This window comes from Scatophagus argus, chromosome 16 (genome assembly GCF_020382885.2).
Source record: "Scatophagus argus isolate fScaArg1 chromosome 16, fScaArg1.pri, whole genome shotgun sequence".
In the NCBI taxonomy this organism is placed as follows: domain Eukaryota; kingdom Metazoa; phylum Chordata; class Actinopteri; family Scatophagidae; genus Scatophagus; species Scatophagus argus.
The window spans coordinates 5,484,209-5,507,863 of record NC_058508.1 but is presented as its reverse complement, the minus strand read 5'-3'; the positions used below and the strand labels follow the sequence as shown (position 1 = coordinate 5,507,863).

The following is a 23,655-nucleotide window of genomic DNA, read 5'->3' as shown; positions in this document are numbered from 1 at the left end:
AAAAATATTTTTTACTGGAGGCCAATAAGAACTCTTAATGCAACCATTTTTCACAAGTGCAGTCATGGCATTGCCTAACTGTACCAGAAAGGTGGCGCATTCAATAAAATAAACCCCTATGTTGTTTGATTGTGGAAGGAATAATCACAATTTTACTGCGTCAGCTTGTGTCATTGTGATATCGGAAAAGCTTGCATAGGCCGTTTCAAATAAAAGTTGCAACAAAAATGTAATTTAAGGTGAGAAAAGTAAACAGAAGAGAATATAGGAGGTTTTTATAAGTGGAGGAAAGCGAGTAGAAGTGCATTTACATTTGCAGTTCTGTAATATTCAGAGAAACATGTACTTTTCCTTACTCTTTGTGTAAATTGTGCTTGGTGTTAGATGATTGCTCCTTAAATGCTACAATAGTACTAATATCTACGCACTATATTAATATATTAAGGGGACATTCTGCATGTTGAATGCATATCCTATATAGACTTTGCTCATAATACTTCTGTGGTAGTACTTAAAAACAACAACACTTTTTTAAAAACGTTCTTTTATAGCAATTTTTTTTAAATGTAATGGAGTATTTTAACGCTGTGTTATTTGACTTATTTGGATCTTTCACTACTGTAGCCTGTCAGCAGTTTGCATGACTTAGGAGAGTCAAATCAGGCATTGTTACGCCTCTAAGTTTAATTAAGAATGAATAAATTACTTTTATAATTAATGTTTCATCAGGCCAGTTAAGTTATACTACGCTTGGCCAACGAAAACAGTTTCAGTGAGAACGAATAATGATGCACAAACACAAATGAACTGGACTTTGTTGTGTTTTAATATATATTAAGACTGGCTATTTGTATTTGGTGGATACTTATCATACGGTTATAACAGTTGCGCTTGTGTCAGTTAACGGTACCAGAAAAGAACCTAGTCTCTTAGCACCCAAACCATAAACTGCCGCCTCTGTTCAGTGATTGGTTAAATATCTGGTCAATCACAACGTTCTGCGTTTTCATTGGTCAGCATTGGTCTATGTTGAATCGCCCTTTAAATGTTGTCAGGACAGTCAGGATTTTGGAGCGGATTTCTTCGAAAGGTTCAAGTTGGCGTAAAGGACCACACGAAAAGTTCTGTCACGACTGGAAATATGCTGTAGTGGTCTCCTTTGGCCAAAAAGAAACACTCTATAACAATGGAACTGGAGGAGAAACCGAAATATGGTAACTAATTCAAGTCCAACATGGGCATGTTTCAGTTCAATTTTTCCTGTTACCTCTGTTTAATGTTTAACTTAGGTTAGCTAGTTTTGTTGTGGCTCAAGACGTTAGCGCTGCCCTTTGTGATAGCGGAAATAGTTTGGGTATTTACATGAATTCATTCAAAATTCGTTCATAGTTTTGTTTGTTGTTTTGCTCTTTGTCGCACGTAAGCTAGTACTAGTTGACCACTTTCGTTCCCTATGAACTTAACGTGGCGACCTAACGTTACTATTTTGGCTTATCTTTGTACATATAAAATGAGCGAATGCGAAGTTTTGGGGTGTTTTTTGCGTGTGTCACATTTTCAAACTTTTTTGGGCTGTGTGTAAATAAGCTGGTGGTACGCACCGTCTCTATATTGTGGGGGTGTACAATGTCCCAATTTATCTTGTGCTGGTCCAGTTGCTGCCACATTCCTCAGATTGGTATGGCAGGCAGCAGACAGTTATGTATAGAGCTTATTAGAAAATACTCCCAAACATGTGAAGAGAGTCTGTTAACTACATGACTTCAGTATCTCTTGGTAGTGTCATATTAGAAATATTTTATGCACAATTTCATACACAGGCTACGTGCTTGTTTACACTCTAACCACAATATAAATGTATTGTTGAAAACAGTATTTTTTAGTTGCTTGAATTGACATTGTATGGGAGTAATCACGCCCTCCATGTATTCCATATAAATATATTTATATAGTTACAAAGCCTGTTGTGCGCTGGGTGTAATGTTCTTTAGTTAGTAAATTAGTTCACACAGAAGGAAAAAGCATGTTTGGGGTGCTTGTTTACATCTAAAGGTCTTTGTTTCAGTAATACACAGTAATAAATTAAACAGACTCTTTCATTTTTTTTACAAAAGCAATTCATGCTGTTTTGCAGCAACATTGTGAGCATGTTTAGGTTTTTCAGTATGGATCATTAACAGTACAAGACACTTCTTGATAAGGTAATTGACTCATAGTATTAATGATTAGCGGAAGGCAACACTGACCAAAATATCAAACCAAAACACCAAAATAGTTTGACGAAAATTAGGGCATTTCCACACAGACCAAGAGGGGAGCAGAGGAAGAACATGGCTGTATATAGGCCCATGGGAGAGGATGTTATGATATGGCTGTAAACTCCCTTACGTAAGTGCTGTCATTTGAGTTAACAGCCTCTCTAGAAGCTTTCAGTGCGACACTTACATTAATATTTTCCAGTGCATCTTCAGACTTATAGCAACTTAAGGTTTTGAGACAAGGACAATAACCTAAACCTGCCACAGTGAGAACCACCACATGTTCCACATGTTGAAGTAATTTCAGGCTGAGATATATCAAGAAACCTCAATGACAGGATTTGAAACAGCAGGGCAGCCATGCCCTGGTGCAGATTACTTGTAATTATAAGCCATATTTAGGAGAGGAGGTTTGAAACCTGATCCTGAGCTTCTCTGCCCTCTTGTTCATGTTCTTGTAGTTTGTTAAAGTTTGTTTGAGCTACATTTGCAGGTTCTTTTCATTTCTTTTCAGTTCAGTTCCCATACTCTGCAGTTTTCCCTCTCTATTACCAAAGACTGAAAAACATTTCTGCAATTGCAACCACCAGTTTCCACTTAAATGTGTTATTTCACACCCTGAAATCCCTCCACCATCCACCATGTGACACTGCTAAGTATCTCATGGTTCTGCTAACTTGCCCTCAGTCTCCAATACAAAGGCATGTTTAGAGCAGTGAGAGACTGATTGGTTATTAAGGTCAGGGAAAATGAGTTTTGGGAGAAGAAGATGCACAAATGCAAAATAGTTTGGATATAGCAGCAAGACCACCACTAAGCTACCATTTGCATGTATTGGCTGCGTTAGTCCGTTTCTTCTCCCAGTCAGTAGCTGTGTTTGTTGAACTTGGCTGAGCTTGCTGACCCTCTTTATTAATGAGGAATCTTACTTTGTGTCATTGGGAAACAACTCATTGTTTGGAGCTCTAATAACCCCTGTTTCTTTTAGATTTTTCGCAAATGTTACTTGAAATATATTTTAAACTGTAGCCAGGACTGTGCATTTGTACACTTTATAGCCAAAAGTATTGGGACACTATTACCACTACCATTAAACCATCAGAGACTTTAATAACATCACATTCTAAATACATTGACAGCTTTGGAGTTATAACAGCTTCCACTATTCTGGGAAGACTTTCCATGACATTTTGGAGTTTTGCCCATCCATGCAGTAGAGCAGTAGTGAGGTCAGACACTGATGTTCCAGTTCTTCCCAGAGGTGTTGGATGGGGTTGAGGTCAGAGCTCTGTGTGGGCCAGTCAAGTTCTTCAACACCAAACTCATCCAACCATGTCTGTATGGTGCTTTGTGCACTGGGCCACAGTCAGGCTGGAATAGAAAAGGACCTTCACCAAACTGTTACCACAAAGTTAGTACACATAGCATTGTCCAAAATGTCTTGGTATGCTGAAGCATTAGGATTTCTCTTCACTGGAATTAAGGGGTCCAACCCAACCCCTGAAATACGTTTGTCATTATAGTGTTTCTAGGCCGTAGGGTCATATAAAAAGGATATTTTCATCTCGGAAATGTCTCAGTGTTTTCTTAGTGTGTGTTCCAATTGTGTCAGTATGTAACCTTTCTAATTCATGTAGCCTATATCTATTATTGTCTCTGAGTTTCACTTTCTGTTACAAGTATCAGGAACATACAAAAAGCTGTAGTTTAACAGTAAAGATAAGGGAATAATTGTGAGTTCTTTAGAAGTGGAAGTAAAAGTTTCTTCCCGACACTATTGTAGCATCAACAGGATCCCAAGAGATGACCCATTTTGAAGGTTAACTTGATGAAAAGGTTAGAGATTGAGTTTAGATAAAATGCCCTTCCATTTCCATTCTTTTAGAAATTAAAAACATGTTTGTTGCTTGGATCACGGATATTATGAGGCAGTGTACAGTGGATATACTATATTGTAGCTTTGTGTGCGACTGTGATGTTGCTTACTTTTTTAAACTTGTAAATAGGTCTGAACTAAGACACACTCCACACGCTCTTGCTGTAATGAAAGACGTGGGAGATGTGCAGGGAGGGCAGCAGCTGTAACCTCTGTATGTAGTTTCAGTGTGCCTACTGTATTGTCTGGCTTTGATATTACAGGCCTTTTAGATGTAACTGTTGGATTTGGGCTTTTCTAGTTGCTCTCTTACTTTTACTATTTATTTTAACTTTTCTTTTACTCCAATCAGTTGTCAGGAACTAGAATTAGAAAAAAAAATCGCCATACTTTTGAAAAGGTGTTTGATCATTTTATTGGGGGTTTTAAAAGTGATATGCAAATATTTCTTCTTAGCCAAAGTAAAAATGTTTGTTGGTAAGAGCAACTACAAGTTTCTTGTCATGACCAAACTTGTTGATTAGACCTCTTTCACAGCAGACATCTTGACCAATCAAGCACTGGTGTGACATTGTTTGTTAGCGGCGAAACATCGTTAGTTCCACCTGTGGTTTTTGTGCTTTGAGCCATAATTTCTGCTGTGAAAGAAGGCACTTTAGTTATTGCTGCAGTCAGTGTTAACATCAGTTGGTAAAAATATAATTAATTTTAACAATTAATAATGTGGCTTTTTTCACAGCAATCATTTTGACTCGTCATAGTAGGGAAAAACACATGTATTTCTAATAATGTTATTCAAGTGTTTCAGTAAACCGTGACACCCCACCCAGGAAACCAGTCATCATTGGTTTTATTATCTACTGCTGGGCCTTTCCCACTGTGACATGTAAAAATTACTGAGGTGAAAGAAAGCCAAAGACCTGCCAAAATTTTTGTAGACAGGAAAATAAAGGGTGGAAACTGTGGAAGGAAATCCAAGATGTAAAAAGTAAACACTGTACCTCCGGAAAAAGCACAGGAGGAAACTATGCAGCAGGGCATCATACTTGCCTCCAGTTTCACTTCATTTTGCTTTTGTGAAATCAAAATTCTCCAACACAACATCAACATAAAAAAAAGAATATCAGTTAGTTTAACCTGTTAAAAAAAGAATCTGGTCTCTTTTATTTCACAACATGTCTGTCACTGCATTGTCTCAGTGTCAAACTAGCTGTCTGCCAGTTCAGGCAAAATGTTCACAGTTAATTCAACATGACTGTTAAACTTGTAGCATCAGTTGGCACAGTTTAACAGTTAAAGAAATATAGATGGAAGCAAGTCGAGGCAGTTTTATTTTTTACACCACATTTCACCAACATCAAGATAATGCTTTACAGGATGATAAAAGATACAGGCAAACATGAGAAATTTATGGGTAACCACTGTAAGGATTTTAAAATTTTGTGTAGCAACATTACAGTAAGCAAATCTACTGGAAATAAAGGCATGGGTAAGTTTTTTTTACATCTTGCTTGGATAGAAGTCCTCTGATTCTTGTTTTAAACGGTAGTAAACAGATGAAGTAATCAAACTGGTGTGACTGTTGGAGTATAAATCTGTGACGCCAAGATTCCTGGCTTGACTCTTTCCTACAAATGACAGTAGGAACTGTTGTTGTCACAGCTTGTCTGCTTTGTGTGTCATGTCCAGTATCGCCATCCAAGAAATCAAATTCCACAGCCTCTGTTTCAGAGACTGAAAAAGTTTTTTTGTCATGAAATTGCAGCCAGTCTGGGCTTCTGATGGAAAGTACCACAGGCAGTAACACTGGCCATAAAACAAGAATGGATGGAAATTTTCAGTCATTCCAAATGAAGTTTCTGTTTCTGTCAGCATTTGTAAGAACATCTGTAGACATTTAGTCTGTCTGTGGACTATGAATTAATTTATCATACTCTGATTGCCTTTGGCTGTGACAATACGGAGCAAAGAGTGATCCAAAATTTCTATTGTGTGAGAGGTTTGTGTTTTTTCTCATTCAGTCCCAATGTAATACTGCCCTGTCCCCACAAGATGGGAGCAGTCATTTTCAGAGGAGCAGATTTGTTTGGATCCTTTTGGGCTGCTCCACAAGGCAGTTTAAAGGTAGTTACTGAACACAAAAGTCTCGGCTTTTTGGAGCTCAACATTATTTAGTGCTTTCACTTCTCTGCAGATGAGGCTATTTGTGGCCCAAAATATCCTGCACTCCTGATTCTAATCACTCCTCCTCCACAGCATAACACAAAACACCACTAGAGACGACCGCGCTTGCGGAAGTTCTCCTTGTTTTGTCCAAACACATGTTTTTAATAACATCTAGGCAGCTTGACATTAGTTGTTCTCCTCATATACAACGGCAGTCCGCATGCCGTCTTTCACACATCCACGTCTGTTCTCTTTTACTCACGCCCTCCTGTACATCAGATCATTTGCCCATTTGGAGACGGAAAGAGGTCGTTTGGAAGTGGGAGGAGGCAGAGGGAAGTACACAGGTGGGACGCAGATTGGAGAGAGGCATTTGTTTCAGGATAAACACAGAGGGGAAGTGAGGTGGAGTGCTGTTGGCTGCTGAGGCTCGCAGCTATTCAGGGACAGGTCAGACTGGTTTCTCCATGTACAATACTCGTATTTCCCTCGCTCTTGCTCATTTATAGCAGCCGAAAGAGAGGACAAAGTCAACCAGATAAAGGGGAAAGAGTGGAAAAGTTCTCTGTACATTTCAACAAAGAGGAATTCCAACATGCCAGAGGAAGGACAATATTATGGAAAACATGGTAATCACTCCTTTTGCTTTAGTTTTCTATTGTTTCACAGCTTTTTTCCATTGTGTGTCCATCTAAGAAACATTAAATGAACAGAAGGTTATTGGTTATTCTAAAGGGCTTTGCTTTCCTTACAACTTTAAAAGTGAATCTCTCTCTCATGAAGGGTGTAAATTGTGAGTGAAACTGGAGCAGCAGTATCAGCATGTCAACATTGTGGGGGAAGACAGGGTGTGTGTGTTTGTGTGGAACCTGCTCCTGCTGGCAGCTTTGCTGATTATGCAGGTGTGTGAGGGCTGGGAGCTCTTTTATCAGGGTTTCATGCACAAATATCCCTGTTCTTCTTGTAGGCAGTCACTGAAAGAGCTTGCGTTTCTTCTAAAACTGCTTCACTGAGCTGCATACTGAAGTTAACAAATTCACTTTTCTCTGTGGAGTCAAATAGTTTTTCTCACTTTATATTCATTAGTGAACATGTCAAATATCATGAGAGTTGAGCTTGTTAAGAAACAGCACCTCTGAGTGACAATTCTGACGTCACATATGAAGTGCAGCACCCATGCTGCCTTCTAACAGGAAGCAGAGGCTTCTCTAAGAGCTCATCTAATAAATGCTTGCTGTTGCATTATCCTCTGGACCACATACATAATTAATATGGACAGACGCCACACAGAATATCATACTCCTCTGTCTAGACTCTTGGTATATATAGATATGTGGTAGTATGCGGTTGATGTTCGAACTCCGAGAGATTTAAAGCCTCAACAAGGCAGCTGTGATGCCAAAATATTGACTTCTTTGTATATTATACATTATTTTGGTGTTAGAGTTTTGAATGAGCAGCCTGCTGAGTTTTGATCAGTGCTTTTCATTTGCTCTTCAGTATTTATTATTATTATTATTGCTGACCTGCTAAGTGAAACTAATGTTCACTAATGATGATGATTTAAACAAGAGCCCTGGGATAAATTTGCTTAGATAATGGACACTCTGCCTCCTGCTTTTGACATCCTGACCTCGGATAACCGGCAGCAAACTTAACTGTATGCCTGAGACTGCAATTATTAGCTACAGAGCATCAGTAGATTGCTCAGGTTTAGAGCTGCAACCATTACTCGATTAATCAATTTGTCAGTCGAAACAAAACTATTTTGATAACTGATGAATCGTTTCAGTCTTGTTTTTTTTTTTTTTTTTCAAGGAAAAATGTCAAACATTTGCTGATTTCAGCTTCTTCAGTCTAAAGATTTGCTTTTCACTATTAACTGTGGTGATAGAGTTTTTGGGTCTTGGACTGTTGTTTGAACAAAAGAAGGAGTTTGAAAATGTCACTTTGGACCGTGGGAAATTGTGATGAGGTCTTTTTTTTGTAATTTTGACATTTCACAGACGAAAGGATTAACCCATTACTCATGAAAACAGTTGGCAGATTAATCAGTAATGAAAACAATTTCGAGTGGCAGAACTAACCTGAATCTCATGGTACTCCTGACCGTGAAGCGTTGTAGGAGTGTTTCAGCTTCATTGTAGTGCAATCCCATGGATGCATCAGTATTTATTAAATAAATGTAATCAGATGGGGAAACTTCTGATAATTCATTTGATTAAAGTTGTGTTATTATCACAACCAAACTAGTATAATTCCTTACAGAAAAGCATTATCATTTTTTTTGGTTTCAAGGAGCACACATATGCACAGCATATGCACAGTTTAATATTTCTTGGCTTTGGTTTAAATCGTTTGGTAGAAATCAACAGGATATGATTGCCTTGTAAAACTAGATGTACAGTAGTCAATGATGTAGGCCCCTTCTGTCGGTTTTGTTGTGAAGTTATGGTGGCTATGTCTTTCACATGGGTTTGCTTCTGCTTAGTCACCAGGGAGGAATTTGTCGGGTTGCCAGGCGTGTCTGCCTGGAGGGAGAAGTCATATGACAGAAGAATTGCAGGAAAAGGGGGACTTTATGTTTCTTTAACTCGGTCTGGGTCTGCTTCTCTGATTTTAACATGTTACAAGCACAGTTGTTGTCCTCACCAAGCCATGCTTTCAGTAGTCTCAAAGTTAAGAGCTCCCTGAGTGATAAATCTTCTTCTTCTTCCTCTTCCTCTTTCTGTAGGTGAGCCAAGAAAGTATGACCCGACTTTCAAGGGTCCCATCCAGAACAGGTGAGATGATGCTTACTTCCAGCTTTTACTGTGTGTACAGCACAAAGAGTTTGTCTCATTCCTTCAAACTTTGATCTTTCCGTTATAGAGGCTGCACAGACATTGTGTGCTGCATCCTCTTCTTTCTTGCCATCCTGGGTTATATTGCAGTGGGAATACTCGGTAAGTAAGCAGCACTGCAGTTCGGTTTACATATAAAATGGTCTACCTATAGAAATGCAAACAAACACATTTTTAACCTTTTTACCTTTTTTATTTTTGTGCTCCCAGCCTGGTCCCAGGGTGACCCCAGGAAGGTGATCTATCCTACAGACAGCCAAGGGCAGTTCTGTGGGCAGGCTGGCACCCCACTTGAGTGAGTTACATTATTGTCCCTCTGTCTCTGCTGAACATTTTCTTATAAGAACATATACATGCTGAGCAGTGTGAGCTGCAATGCATCAAATGTCCATCAAAATTAAAACATGTCCCACAGTTAAGCACACAATGCTTTATTCAACAAATGTTTTTGGCTGTCTTACCTTCATCAAGTCAGAGTTTGAGGTCAGTTTTCTTCTGTACAGTCCACTGATCAGTAAAGTGACTGATAAATCATCTTTAATACCAAGGACTCAAAAGATTGTGAAGAAGAAGTTTGTAAATGCGAATCATAATTTAACAGTCCTGTTCTCTGGATAAATGTCTTGATGCTGTTCCTAAATAACCCTTTCCACGTGCACAAACTAACAGGACGCCCCATGTGTTTCATGAAATCACTCCTAACACCTACCATGCATTTCTTCTGTGAGTGGTTTCATGCTCTGATTGTTTTGTTTGTGTGTTGCAACAGGAAGAAGCCACTGTTGTTCTACTTCAACATCATGAAGTGTGCCAGCCCCATGGTGCTGCTGGAGTTCCAGTGTCCGACCACACAGGTGTGAACTCCACCCGTCTCTCATCTTGTTTTCTTCTCTGTCCATTTTTACCGCGACCCACAACTTATTTAGATTTTTCCCAGCTGAGAGCAACTTCTCCATGTCCTGTTTACATTGCTGCGTGGGAGAAAATGTCCACTGATGGCACACTTTTTTCTGGTTTTTCTTCTGAATTCTGACTGCTTTGAGTAAAGATTATTTTGTGATTTTTCTTTCTTTTGTTTTCTCCTTTTATCACCATGGTATGAATAATAGTTTACATTAACATTCAGCCTCCCTGCTGTGTTGTGTTGTGTTGTGTTGTTGTGAATGTTGCACTTGCTGTAAATGCTGCTTCCTGCTTTTTAGATGTGTGTGGAGAAATGCCCTGACAAGTTCATGACATTGGTTAAAGCCTACAGCAACAAAAATGACTTTGACTACTACAAGCAATTCTGCAAAGAAGGTGTGACTAATACAATGGTGAGTCCTTGAATGCTTCTTTTTTACAGTACTGCCTTCATTGTTTTGATTGGCCAAAGGTTTCCACCAACTTGCTTTTCTGTTATGCATACTGTGTTTCAGGGTATACCAGAAGTCCTCAGGTTAGGCCTCTGTCCTGCCATGCTGACCCCGAGTGTACCCTGTGAGTTTGTCCACTGATCTAGAACATTCTAGCATACAAAAATGTGGTTTTTTTTCTACTTCTCAAAATAATTCAATTTACTTGCCCTTTTTTTAATTTTATCCACTTCTTTTGCTTTCCTTCAGTCACTCGTAGGTGTTTCCCAGCGTTGGGACGGAAAGGAGGGGTGATAACAGTGGGAAACAACTCTCACTTTGATGATGGAAGTGGAAACATGAGAGATGCCAAAGATCTTGTGGATGGAGTCAAGTGAGTATATCACAAAACGATACTGTTCTATCGCCATCTGAAAATAGCTGTGGCCTGTCCCCACCTGCCACATAAGATTTTACAAATATCACATGACAAGGAATTCCATAGCTCTCAGACCGATAAACACACAGGAATCTCTCCACAGGAATGCCACTGTGGTTATTGAGGCCCGTCAGGTGGTCATGAAAATTTTTGAGGATTACACACAGTCCTGGTACTGGATCCTGCTGTAAGTCACTCACCCACACGTGAAAACCTGCCTCCTGCTTCTTTCTGTCACTCTGTTCCAGTTTATTAGGCAACCAGTCAGACCTGTCATTCACTCACTTCTCTGTGCTTACCTCCCCCCTCCTCTCACCATCAACTCTCTCTAGTGGGTTGGTTATTGCTATGCTTACCAGCCTGCTTTTCCTCATCCTCCTGCGCTTCCTGGCAGGAATCATGGTCTGGGTCATCATCATCATGGTGATAGTGGTAATCGGATATGGTAAGTGCCAAAGCAAACGAGATCTGGTTGTTATCTTTGACATACTCACCTCTAAAGTAAGTTTAGTAAACCAGCAAACTCTGAATGTAATGTGGGTTCCACAACTGTTCATTTTTCCAATATGAACACAAAATCCACTCAGCCTACTTGGAATGAGTATGTATTTTGATACTGGGACACCTGATTTAAGTGTGTGGCGAAGCCATCATCAGTGGAGCCGCAATGGTAACAACCCTTTCATTCTGGACGTAAAAACCACCTTCATGCCGTGTTTCCTATTTTGTGACCGCAAATGTGACAAATCAAGAAAGAAATACAAGAAGAGAAAGGCCAACTTGTCTATTGACAGTGGGAGAGGAATCAATTGCCCATTTTTAATGAGTTTACCTGCGTTTAATAAACCAGCTTCTGGGTGCTAATTATGCTATAAGGTGCCAAATATCGTGCAGCTCCATCTGTAAATTTGTGAATGTGGTGTCGTGTTGGAATGAAGCTGTAGGAGTGTAACAGTTGCCTCTGTGTGAATGAGAAAATGACATCACTTGCCAGTGATGTTGTGTATTCCATGTTTGGAAAGAGTTTAAAACAAAGATAGCTGTAAAAAGAAATGACAAAATAAGCCTTCAGAAGGGAAATATAGTCTTTTTTTATCTTCCTTTTCCAACATTAATTTTTACACATTGATGATCTTTGTTATTGGCTGCATATCGGACATTTCCTTAAGGCTCTACAGGAAGGGAGGAGACAGAGAGACAGTCATGGTTTGTAGAGGAGAAAGTGCCAGTGAGCAGATTACTGTAGGTTCAGAGTAAGTGACGCTAGCTGTTCTAAGGATCATTTATGTTTCTGGAAGAGAAAACATAATTTCTGTTAACTCACAGTTATCACTTTTCACTGAATCTACTTTCTAGAAAAGACCCCTGTGTTTTTATAAGTGACATACCAGATGTTTGCTACCCAATTTACATTTTTTAAGTTAAAATATCCAGTTGCTTCCTACTGTCATTCAGTGAATTCAGCATGTCTGTCATCACTGTTTAGGTATCTTCCACTGCTACATGGAGTATGATGGCCTGAAAGGAGAACCAGGCGCTAATGTGACTCTGCAGCAGCTGGGCTTCCAGACGGACTTCACAGTCTACCTGCAGATCAGACAGACCTGGCTGGCCTTCAGTCAGTAAACTACACACTTTTAGATATTGACAGGCCAGTACAAATTGGGACACCCATTTGACCCGTCTCCTTTTGCCACTTCTCTCCTTTAGTGATCATCCTGGCCATTGTGGAGGTCATCATCATCCTGCTGCTCATCTTCCTCAGGAAGAGGATCCTCATTGCCATTGCTCTCATCAAAGAAGCCAGCAGGTCAGATTTCACATTAGAGCTAGGTACTGTTAGTGGAGATGATGGGACAAATGGAAAGAAGATGTTAAATTGTTGTTGTCTTTAAAATCCTTTCAGTGTGAGTGAGCAGAGGATCAGACTAATGGCACAGGCTGTGATAACAGATGTGGGTTTTTTTTCCTCAGTTGTGATGATGTTGTGTTTACAGAGCCATCGGGCATGTGATGTCTTCCCTTTTCTACCCGCTGTTCACCTTCCTCCTCCTGGCCATGGTCATCGCCTACTGGGCAGTTACTGCTGTGTATCCTTTCACATCTGTCAGTCATTCTTTAGGGATTAGTAGATTAACCTGCACTGAGTAATTTTAAAAATGTACAAAGTAACTAATTCATTTGGAAGACCATGTCAGACAGTAGAGGGCGACAGCAGCAGATTTTCAAGAATTAGGCTGAATCCAAACGTCCGCCCTCAGGACTTGGGACTTTGGGATGTAAGGGCTTGAAAGTCGCTAAGATGGACATCAGACTGCTGTGGTTTCCACTCACATGAATTAAAATTCGCTAAAACGCAACATGCCATATTTAAATGGAGGATTCTAAACAGTAGTTAGCTGCTAAACACTGCTATTATTATGCCTATACATACTCCATTTTGCATGAGCAAACCTCCATACATAAGTAAACTTATGATAAATAATATAATCATAAGCTTACCTCACAAATGAAAAATGCCTCTTCAATTAAATCTGGCGCAGTATTGTTAATAATATATTTATAAAATAATCTTCAACATGGTTGCACATAGCCATGAATTGTAGGTAATTTTTCAAGTGAAATCTGCAACCCTCTTGGGCTGCTTGAAAGTGTTGCTTGAGGCCCCTTAGCGATTTAATGAATTGTAGATTTTTGGACAGGCACAAGCACTTCCTGTCAACACAGCTGTTAAGTTTGTGAGTATAAAGGTGCAGTGAAGCGTGAAGTTAACAGTTGTTTTCCAATAAGCGGCTCCTGCATGTTAGTCTGTGCATCTGTGTGAAGCAGAAATAGATTTTAAAAGCACGTGTGGACAAAAGTATGCCAAAATGAGTAAAATCTCATAATAGTGGGGATTTGTCTTCATCTAAAGTCCTTAACTACACCGATCAGCTTTTTGTCTACCTCAAATGAACCCGTCTACAAAGTTTTCAACGAGACAGTATGCGAGCACTCAAGAAAAACATGTGACCCGGCTGTAAGTCTTCTCACTTTTTCTCAGTTAATGTCGGGACCTCCAGGCAACATTTTACAGTCTTGAATATTTTATTTTCTGGATTTTCAACGTGTGTGTGTGTATGTGTGTTTTCTATGTAACATGTATCTGTGCTCAGAACTACACAACCAGTCCCATGAAAGCCCAGTGCCCTGAGTCCGAGTGCCTTTTTGCCTTCTACGGTGGAGAGACGGTTTACCACAAATACCTGATCGGCCTGCAGTTCTACAATGTCTTCCTCTTCTTCTGGTGTGCCAACTTTGTCACGGCTCTGGGACAGATGACCCTGGCTGGGGCCTTTGCCTCATACTACTGGGCCTTTGTCAAGCCCGATGACATGCCTACCTTCCCAGTGTTTTCTGCTCTCGGGAGGTCTCTCAGGTGAACATAACATTTCTTCTGTTTTGCCTCCCTCACGACTGTCTTGTATGTTTTGCCTAGTTTTTCTTTTTACAACAAAATATTGTAATTTATCAGTACGTCTTGTTTCCGTTGACACATTTCTGTACTTGGCTTAAAAGTTACTTGTGTCTTGTTTTAGGTATCATACAGGAAGTCTGGCGTTTGGCTCTCTTATCCTCTCAATCATTCAGATCATCAGGGTTTTGCTGGAATATCTGGACCACAAGCTGAAAGGTCTGGTATTGTTTATGGTTACAGTTAGATGTCAAGGCTGCAGTCCATAGTTGTAGTATACAGATCTGAATCGAGCTTAGTATGGAAGTTTGATGCTCAGAATTTCTTTCTTATTTTTAAGTAATAAAACGCAAGAAGTCATATGTAAATGTACATCCTTGGGAAGACCATGTAATGTTTTGGTTTATCTGTCCATCATCATCACAGGAGCCCAAAATAAGTTCACCAAGTTCTTATTGTGCTGTCTGAAGTGTTGCTTCTGGTGCTTGGAGAAATTCATCAAGTTCCTCAACAGAAATGCTTACATTATGGTATGTGGGTTATCTGTTTAGTTTCAAGACATTCTGCTCATTAGTGAAATAGAAACTTATTTGCACTGTTGAAGAATTTGAGTGTAATGACTGTGTTTGATCTCTAGGTGGCGATTTATGGCAAAAACTTCTGCACTTCTGCCAGAGATGCCTTTTTCCTCCTCATGAGGAACATGATCAGGTGAGTCGAGATGCTCTTTGCCACTGAATGACTTTGCTTGAATGGAGTTTTCTTTTCATATGATTGCCAGTGTCTTTTTTTTTTGTGAAGATAAATGATTCTCTTTAATCGTTCAGGGTGGCTGTCTTGGACAAAGTAACAGATTTCCTCTTGTTTTTGGGCAAACTGCTCATTGTTGGACTAGTGGGTAAGTCTTTTTTTATTTTATTTTTTTCTTCATGCCATATTCAATATACTTAATAATTACATAAAAACACATTGATCTGGAGGTTATCGAGTCATTGATGCAGTGAGCACTGGATCTTTATGCTTTACGGTTTAAACTCAAGCTGGTGACCTGTGTTACCATAATGAGCTTATTCAGTCTGTCACTCTGTAACAAAGAGCAGGTTTTCCCTGGAGTTCTACTGTACAGTATACAGGTGCAGTGGTATAGATGCTAATGGATTGAATGGGTCTCTATAGACTTTACTGCAAAATATAATATAAATTATACATATGGTCATGAGCTTACAGTTCATCCGTGGGCAAGGCTGAACATTTTGACATATCTGTATTGCATACAGAAGTTGGAATATACTGTAAACGCAGTAGATGGGGAAAAGTCACAGCAGCTTTCAGCCAAGAATTTAACATGATTTGACAGGTCAAACCAAAGTTTTTGATGGTCTTTGTTCCACAGGGATCTTTTCCTTCTTTTTCTTCTCTGGGAAAGTGAAGGCCTTTGAGAATACAGCTCCCAATCTCCACTACTACTGGGTGCCCATCCTGGTGAGTCTGGTCCTTTCCTTTTAAACCTAGTGTGTAACTGTGTTTTCCCTGCTTTTTTTTTTGGTTCGGATTGCATTATGACTGAAATGTGAGCGTATGGTTATTGTCATCCTCCACCAGACTGTGGTGATTGGCTCCTACCTCATTGCCCATGGATTCTTCAGTGTGTACGCCATGTGTGTGGACACACTTTTCCTCTGCTTCTGTAAGTAGCACCTTCTCAGCCTCTGTTGACCTGCGTGTATTGCTTACAGATTGTCCACTCAAGTGTCAGACGGACTAAAAACAAACAAATATTACACATACAGTATGTTCCCTTAAATGAAGGGCTTAATGTAAAATGCAAAGCATAATACTCAAAACTTCCTCAAGTCTCACATTCCTTTTGGTGTCGGGCTGTCATTCATTCTAAATTGCATGTGTACGGTTTGCCCAACTTAAATAATTTCACAGCTATTTCAAAATAACAGTCTGTGGCTTACAGTATATTTATCTGAAAGTTGCTGCTGCTTGGTGTTGATCTATTAACTTTCAGCCTCTGAAATGCCTGTGGATGCCTTTTTGCTTGCTTGCTGTTTGACTTTCTTTCTCTTTTTGTCTCTTTTTTTTTTTCTTCTCCCACAATTTACCCCTTCTTACTGGCCCTGTAACACCCTTCTTCTGCACCTTGATTTCAATACTAACTTTCCGTTCCATCCATTAACACATACAAACACACACACTCGCCACACACACACGCACACAATAAGGTGAAGACCTGGAGCGCAATGACGGTTCAGCCGCAAGACCTTATTACATGTCCTCAAGTCTTCATGAGATTCTGTGGAAGAGCGAGGCTGAGGACCCGTCTTCGTCCCCTGCTCAGCAGCTGAATGATGAAGACGTCCAGTTGCAGCAGACCTCAGTTCCTGAGGAGCACGCAGCTTAGAGAAGACGAGTTCTTTGGGCGAAGGCGCTGTTTGCCAGTGTCGTCAGACTTCTCACTCTTTTCACAGTTTTTCAACCGTTATAGTTGAAGACTATGTTACATTATAATAGTATGGAACTGGTACTTTGTTGTTGTTGTTGCCCGTTGGGGAATTCTACTTTGCACCTCACCAACTCGTCTCACAGAGGCAGGTTGGAGTACAGCTATAAAGCTGCATGCCTTAAAGTAGCAGGGATTCAGTGTTTCTGTCATTCACATCTGAGTGGTGCACATTTCCTTTTACCTGGGGAAATAAGGATTAGGCTTAAGGATTAGGCATTTGTTTCCTCAATTGACTATTTGCTCAAGCACCACGCCCCAAACTGTGACTGTTCAGTTATAGCAGGGCTTTCAGACTTTGAACATGTAGAAGCAGTGTGCAAACATAAGAGCAAAAGTTTATGGGATTGATTAATTTATTAATTGTTAGCATGTTTGGCTAGCTAGTTTACTGCTAGTTTACAGGATGCTACACATATCAACTCAAACTCAGGATTCAGGGTATTATGTCCGCCAAACACAGTGGTTAGTCCTCATTTGAAAAGCCTTTCTCTTGTAACAGTAAAAGTGAAACAAACTGTTTACTGGGAATGAAACAACAGTCTGATCTTACATTTGTCTAAATGTGATACAAGGACTATATATATATAATATACAAAGGAGGTTAGGAAATGGTCAACTGGACATCAAGCATATCTATACATGGGTTGGTTTTTGCATGGTTAACATCCAGGTCTTTCTTCATTTTAATGACTGTTTAACTTTTAGAAGTTTGTTACTGGCCAGTTGAAACTTGAAGACGTCAATGTGCCTCAGTTACAGTGTTACGAATCAGTATGTTTGCGCCTTTGACCCAAAATGTTATGGATACTTAATTGTTGACAGTTTTAGGTTACTTGAATCATCAGTTCTGTTTCTTTAGTACGCTGCACTATCAATGCAACTTTTTTATTTCTGTTCACACTGAGCCATAACAGTTTTTTATCTGTATAGATAAATACTGGTGATTTTCTTTAGGCTAGTCGCTTTGTATTCTCTTATATTGTAGTTCAACAAAGTTTTGCATCCTCTTTACAAATGAATGTATGCTTGGCAGTGTAGTTCATACAATAAACGGTACAAATGTTGAGGCCATATATGTGAGTATATATGTAAAAAAAATCTAAGTTCTTTTTGTGCGGAGCTGGAAATGAGCCAAATTAACTTTGTCCTCCACATTTGCTAGTAATGAATTGTGAAGCTTCTCCTCTTTTTAAAAGTAGGTGTCTCTGCTTTGTAAAAATGTAAAAGAAACAACCCTGCCTCAAGTATTGGAAATGAAAACTGTGACTCTAATCTTACTTTAATGGCATTTCATTGAATCTCTTTCCAGTGGAGGATCTTGAGAGGAATGATGGCAGTGCAGAGAGGCCCTACCTGATGCCTGAGAGCCTCCGCAAAGTCCTGAATAAGAAGAACAAGACCCAGCCGGCTGAGTAAAGCACCTGCTCTATCACTACAAGTGCTAGTGAGGCGAGACTGTGGTTTTGCTCAGTGGAGACAGGCTTGGACAAGAACCTGGTGCTGTCAGTCAACCAGAGCCCACAATGACAATCAGTAGTGTCATCCACTGTGTTTTGCCACTGCCAGATGTTTCATTCTCATATGTCTCCATGTCCTATGAATCAGACACTTTGGTTTTCATGTTGTTTGGTTTTTATGTTGTTCTGAGGAATAATGATTCAGTTCTGTTTTGAATGCATTGGACATCCCAGCGTGTTTTTAGTATGTTGCCAGTTTTTTTTATCAAAGATGCAGCTTTATCTGAGCATGTTTTATTTGTAACATTTCAACGTTACATGAAGGTAAGCTTAAATGTAACCTATTAAAAGTTGTTTCATATGCTTTTAGCCTTTATGCTTTTTGTCTTTTTAAATGTGTAATTGTATATTGGGATAAACACTAAACCTTGTTGTTGCCAAAGTTGTTAAACTGCCACTCATGTAGAGGAGAGCTTGTCTGTGTTTGCATCTGCAGTTAGACCGTTAACATCAGATGCTGTGGTGCATCAGTAAACAGATGCAGAGTAAGAACAAAGGCAATGTTTATATTGTAACTGATGTATAGGTATATACTTTGCTGCATACCTTATGTTTGTAGAGCAGAACTGAGAATGTTGAAATAAAGCATAGTTTTGTATATAATTAGGTGAGATGGTCTCTACTTTCACCGGTCGTTCACTGTTATCCATAATGCTTACAGCTGCTCTTGAAGCTGTTCCCAGCCTTTTGTTGATGTATTATATCCACCGTAGTCTTTTCTGGTGTTCTGTTCTAATTCACTTAGATGGTCATGTGTAGTAGAGAGTTTGCTGTTCTAATAAGTGGGGAAAGAGGGTTTTCTGGATGTCCTCAGTTGGATGTGTGCGTTTTTCCACCTTTTCTGCCTTTACTGACGATAAACCAAACACTTCCCCACTGTATGATAAATGCGTAGAGCTGTGAATGCATGTCCGATTAAAGAGTGACAGCACTAATCCTTATGATTACCCAGATTCATCCTTTTATCTTTTACATTTGAAGTAATTTCTCAAAAGAATCAACTTTTATTGGCAGTATATATATTTTTTTACATACACACATACTGAATTTGACCCATCCTTAGTTGAACACACACGCAACACCCAGCAAATTACATGCAGTGAAACACACACAGGAGCAATGGGCAGCATCAAGCGCCCGGGGAAGCATATTGGGGGGGGGTTAAGTGCCTTGCTCAAGGGCACATCAGCCAGCTAATGAAGAGGGGGGAGCATTTTTTTTCACATTAATCACTCCACCACACCCAAATTTTTCCAGTTTCCAGTCCGTCCGGTGGGGGAATCGAACCGGTGACCCTCCGATCACAAGCCGCTTCTCCAACCTCTAGGCCACGGCTGCCCCCAAAAGCGTAGACTTTCATCTCAGAGGACAGCACATCTGTAGACCTAACACTATATGAAGTTCATACTGAGTGCTACGTTAAAAAGCTGAAATTACATTCAAATCACATTAGAAATGTTCTACTTTTTCAAGGTTAATACACAGTCCCTTCGTATAAAATGCATCGGTGCTCAAAGTTTCATGACTTGAAAACAGTAACATATTTCTACCTGCTGTTCTATTACTGACCATGAGATGGAGTGTGTAAACTATGTGTTCAGTTTGTCACAGTCTGCTCTTGGCGAGGAGAGGAGGGCCTTATTGGTGGTGAGGCCTCCATTTTGACTTTGTTCAGGCGTCATCTGACAGGAAAGTTTCACCCTGCTTAGATTACAGTCATCTTTGTGAGAGTCACATCAGCACCTCCTCAACAAACTGTACATCAGTGATGTTGTCACTTTGCCCTGTGGGTGAATTAAAGTCATCAAATCATCATAGTATGATACATCAGACATTAGTGACAGCTGCCTACAGTGAAAAGTTATCTTACAATTGCTAGCTAATGTTATGACAAAACTAAAAAGTGCGAAAAGTGCAGTTAATTCACAACATACATGCACACAGATGACATTACTTACTTTGAGTTGCATTCAGTGCATATGTTAAAGTCCAGTGTTGCATGCAGGTGATAAGCTAATCTTTTTCATTATGTGATGCATTCAAATGTCACACTTAAAAGAAGTCAGGTGTTAAGTACAACTGTGAAGCAGTTGTAGCACAACTTTTTAAAAGGAGACCAAATGTCAGTAACGACTTAACATAGTTAATGCACATAACATTTTCAACCCATGTCACATAACATCATCTTTTGCCAAACCTAACCAAGCAGTTTTGTTGCCAAAATGAAACAAAGTAATGCCTAAATGTACTCAAACTGCGACAGGTAGCAATACGTGCTAATTTTATTACCATGACAACAAAGGTAACTTGACTATGGATGAGAGTGAAGTTCCCTCTGCTCTCCACTGAAGTTAATGAGAAGGATTAGTTCATCAAAAGTGGGAAATTTTTCTATGTGCGCGGGTTGGAAAAGTGTTACCTGTCATTGGAACATGAGCTGTGTGCTGTTTTTAACATGGCATACATGAGTTAGCATTACCATAGTCAGCAGTAATGTACTAGTCGTATGGTGGGGAGTGCAACATGCCGGTCAAACATACCACTAAGACATATTACACACATCAATGGTATGCTGGTGTCACAAGCCTTTTAAACACAAAGCAGCTGTGTGTCATAATCTGCAGTGGCATGTGACTGTGGAACATGAGGAATACACCGATGGTACACCCACGGTGACACACTAGTCCAAATTGGCGTGTTGGTAGCACTGTTTTTTCCCAGTTGATCCACAGAGTTGAGCTGACAGGTGTGTGATACCTTTATAGTCTCTGTTCTCTGTGAACAAAACTGAGAGATTGGTTTTCACTGACTTGTATAACGTCACCTCCTTTCATTGCTTTTTTTTGTCCTGAAATCACCATCTTTGCGTTCGCAAAAGGTTGATTTTCGTCTTTTATTACATAATGCCACACCTTTCTCAAAGATTGTGTTCATTCAGTTTTTAACCTTTGCACAATAAACTCCCTCGACATAGTAAACACACTCAGGATTGCAGCCGACTCATTAGCATCACCAGCGTTCTCAGGGGACTTCATTTCATTTTGTTTGCAGTCAAACAGTGAGCGATAATTCAAGAGCCGAGCCACAAAAGATGCTGTTTTCTTTGCAGTTTTGCGTCAGAGGTCCTGAGTGGTTAACCAGGCTTGTTGGCCAGTCTCATTCCCATCTCCATGGAAAACACCTGAAGAACCTGAGTGGTTGAGTCATTAGCAGGAGTGGTAGAGTTCTCGAGAGTGACTGGTATGCACTTGATATTTGCTGCTGTGACCAAGTCTTAACAATGTGAAATAGCCTTTTGGTAACACCTCTGTAGGTTTCCATTTCAAGTGAGGGGGGTTATATTTTACATTTATCTGGTCTAATTTCTTATGCTTGTGCATATCGGGTGCAAGCTTACATACAGTAGGACATAGCAATCGAAACTTTTGTGGATCACAGAGCTCAGTTAACACTAGAGTCTGGATGCTGGCACAGATTTCTTGAATCCGTATTAACTGCTCTAAATGCAGCTAGAAACACAACACTGAAACCTTATCAGCAAAGATAAGGCAAACATGTCAGCTAACAGTTCACGTATTGACACATCCAGCAGACAAGGAGCAACGCTAACATTCATTCAAAGTTTTGTTTTGGCCACCTGGTGAATCCAAGTCCAGTGTTCTCTTTCCTTTTTAGCTCAGATCTACAAGTTCCTGAGAAAAAATGTCTCTTTAGCTGCTGGATGTCCACCACCAGCTAAATGCTAATGTTGTCCACTATTTGGTGCTGGACAGATACTGTACAGTGGATTTATCACAGCTATAGCAAGCTACCAAGGCTGGAAACAGTGAAAGTGGAAAGAATGAACCAACCAGCTAACGCTCCACATCCCAGCACCTTGGAAGGCTGAAATGACAGCATTGGCACACAAGTGATGAGCAAACTTTTGATGAACTTTTATGTTTATGCTGTCCCATAAAGGCATGACCATGTCATGAGGCTCAGGAGTGCAAAGAATTTCAGAAGGTATTTGTCCCCAGCGATGTGTTGATAAAGAACTGTCTGTCCACATTCCTTACCATCGCTCTAACCACTGTGCGTCAGTCTTCCCCTGAAGTCTTTGAGTTCCTGAATCCAGAGGCCAAATGCTGGACTTCTATGAATTGTCAGAGATTTCTAGTTTGTATTTCATTGGACGGGAGCAGGGACTCATTAGCCAACACTTCTCTGCCCATAGCTGTTCTTTACTGATAGATTCCATTGACTACCCAGAGTCCATCAGCCAGTATCTTTGATCATAATGGCTATGTCAGATTAATACAGTTTCTTCACTGGCCCAGTCACTCAAAGCATCAACAGCAGTGATACACCTGACAGGTGTTCACATGGCGGGAAAGCAGGCGTGAAAATATTCAGTGGAATTCTGACAGAGAGTCTTACGCAATTAGAAGAGCTCTTCATAGCACACTCTTAGTCTTGTTCATGTGATGTCTAAGTTGACCTTAAATTCGACTGATAATGTGCCACGTATCATAAACAAACTGGACTGTTTTTAAATACAAAAGCTTCATAATAGAGACTAGAACGTTAACAATGTCTGCTCAAAGGACATGTCAGGTGTAGATGTTGCTGGGCTAATAAATGATACCTTCACTATCAACAATGAAAGGTACTCGGGGGAAGAACCACACCTAAAGACGTCAGAGGGCTCAATACAGTGGTGTAACTGTCTGGGCTGGTAATGGAAATCTGAGAGGAAGTGTGAAGATCACTTGTGTCAACTGTTTCAATTTTTTATTAGTTAGTTGTACAGTGTGCATATTTGGCTCATTGGTTCAGTCTTGTCCTGACTAAATAAAGAGCATATGATGCGTTTGTTGTCTTTTCCATTTGGATAGGAAGAGGTGGACTATGCATCAACTGTTAAGATGACGCGTCACAAAATGTCACACTTGGGAAAGTACTTTAACGGAAAAGCCGAGCATGTTTTCACTTTCTTGGAAAAGAAAGGTGTCGAGTAGGTCAGATTGTTGCCTGAAACATAAACACATACACACTCTCTCACGCATAGGTAACCTGAGACAGGTTAGACTGTGATTCTCATGGTTTGGAGGAAAGGACCAGTCAACAGCAAGATGAAAATAAGTTTAAAGCTCCACTACACTTGTTGCCTCACTTGGATGTTTGACACCTGATTGCTGATTTCACATTTATCTACTGGACAGGGAAGGTTTCTCTGTACTCATGTCAAGTCTCAGGATATGTGACTGTAAGCAG

At 39.9% G+C, this 23,655-nt stretch overlaps 1 protein-coding gene across 5 annotated transcripts; it reads left to right on the top strand.

Moving 5' to 3' along the window:
• Window positions 1-1,027: 1,027 nt before the first annotated feature.
• On the top strand, window positions 1,028-19,002 carry LOC124073009 (choline transporter-like protein 2). 5 transcript variants are annotated; one of them, XR_006845632.1, is made up of 23 exons: window positions 1,028-1,214; window positions 9,035-9,083; window positions 9,172-9,245; window positions 9,354-9,438; window positions 9,913-9,997; window positions 10,346-10,459; window positions 10,562-10,622; window positions 10,748-10,871; window positions 11,020-11,103; window positions 11,249-11,361; window positions 12,403-12,534; window positions 12,627-12,726; window positions 12,914-13,006; window positions 13,851-13,935; window positions 14,072-14,334; window positions 14,495-14,589; window positions 14,797-14,900; window positions 15,008-15,081; window positions 15,198-15,268; window positions 15,764-15,852; window positions 15,973-16,057; window positions 16,602-16,971; window positions 17,013-18,182. XR_006845632.1 is itself a non-coding variant. In XM_046414871.1 (23 exons), the coding sequence occupies exons 1-22, from the start codon at window positions 6,896-6,898 to the stop codon at window positions 16,778-16,780; spliced, it is 2,193 nt and encodes a 730-aa protein (XP_046270827.1). In that variant the 5' UTR covers window positions 6,452-6,895; the 3' UTR covers window positions 16,781-16,817; window positions 18,192-19,002. The 5 variants fall into 5 exon arrangements, 3 of the variants coding, with proteins under 3 accessions (XP_046270829.1, XP_046270827.1, XP_046270828.1); XR_006845631.1 differs by lacking the exon at window positions 1,028-1,214 and adding an exon at window positions 6,452-6,929 and having other exon boundaries at window positions 17,013-18,183; XM_046414871.1 differs by lacking the exons at window positions 1,028-1,214; window positions 17,013-18,182 and adding exons at window positions 6,452-6,929; window positions 18,192-19,002 and having other exon boundaries at window positions 16,602-16,817.
• The last annotated feature ends 4,653 nt before the right edge of the window (window positions 19,003-23,655 follow it).

What these genes read in the sequence shown, in the direction of transcription:
- LOC124073009 (XM_046414871.1), top strand. Translation starts at nt 6,896, where the DNA reads ATGCCAGAGGAAGGACAATATTATGGAAAACATG. An exon ending in AAGGTGTGACTAATACAATG is followed by an intron (nt 10,460 to 10,561) that starts GTGAGTCCTTGA and finishes ACTGTGTTTCAG; the next exon opens with GGTATACCAGAAGTCCTCAG. An exon ending in GATAGTGGTAATCGGATATG is followed by an intron (nt 11,362 to 12,402) that starts GTAAGTGCCAAA and finishes ATCACTGTTTAG; the next exon opens with GTATCTTCCACTGCTACATG.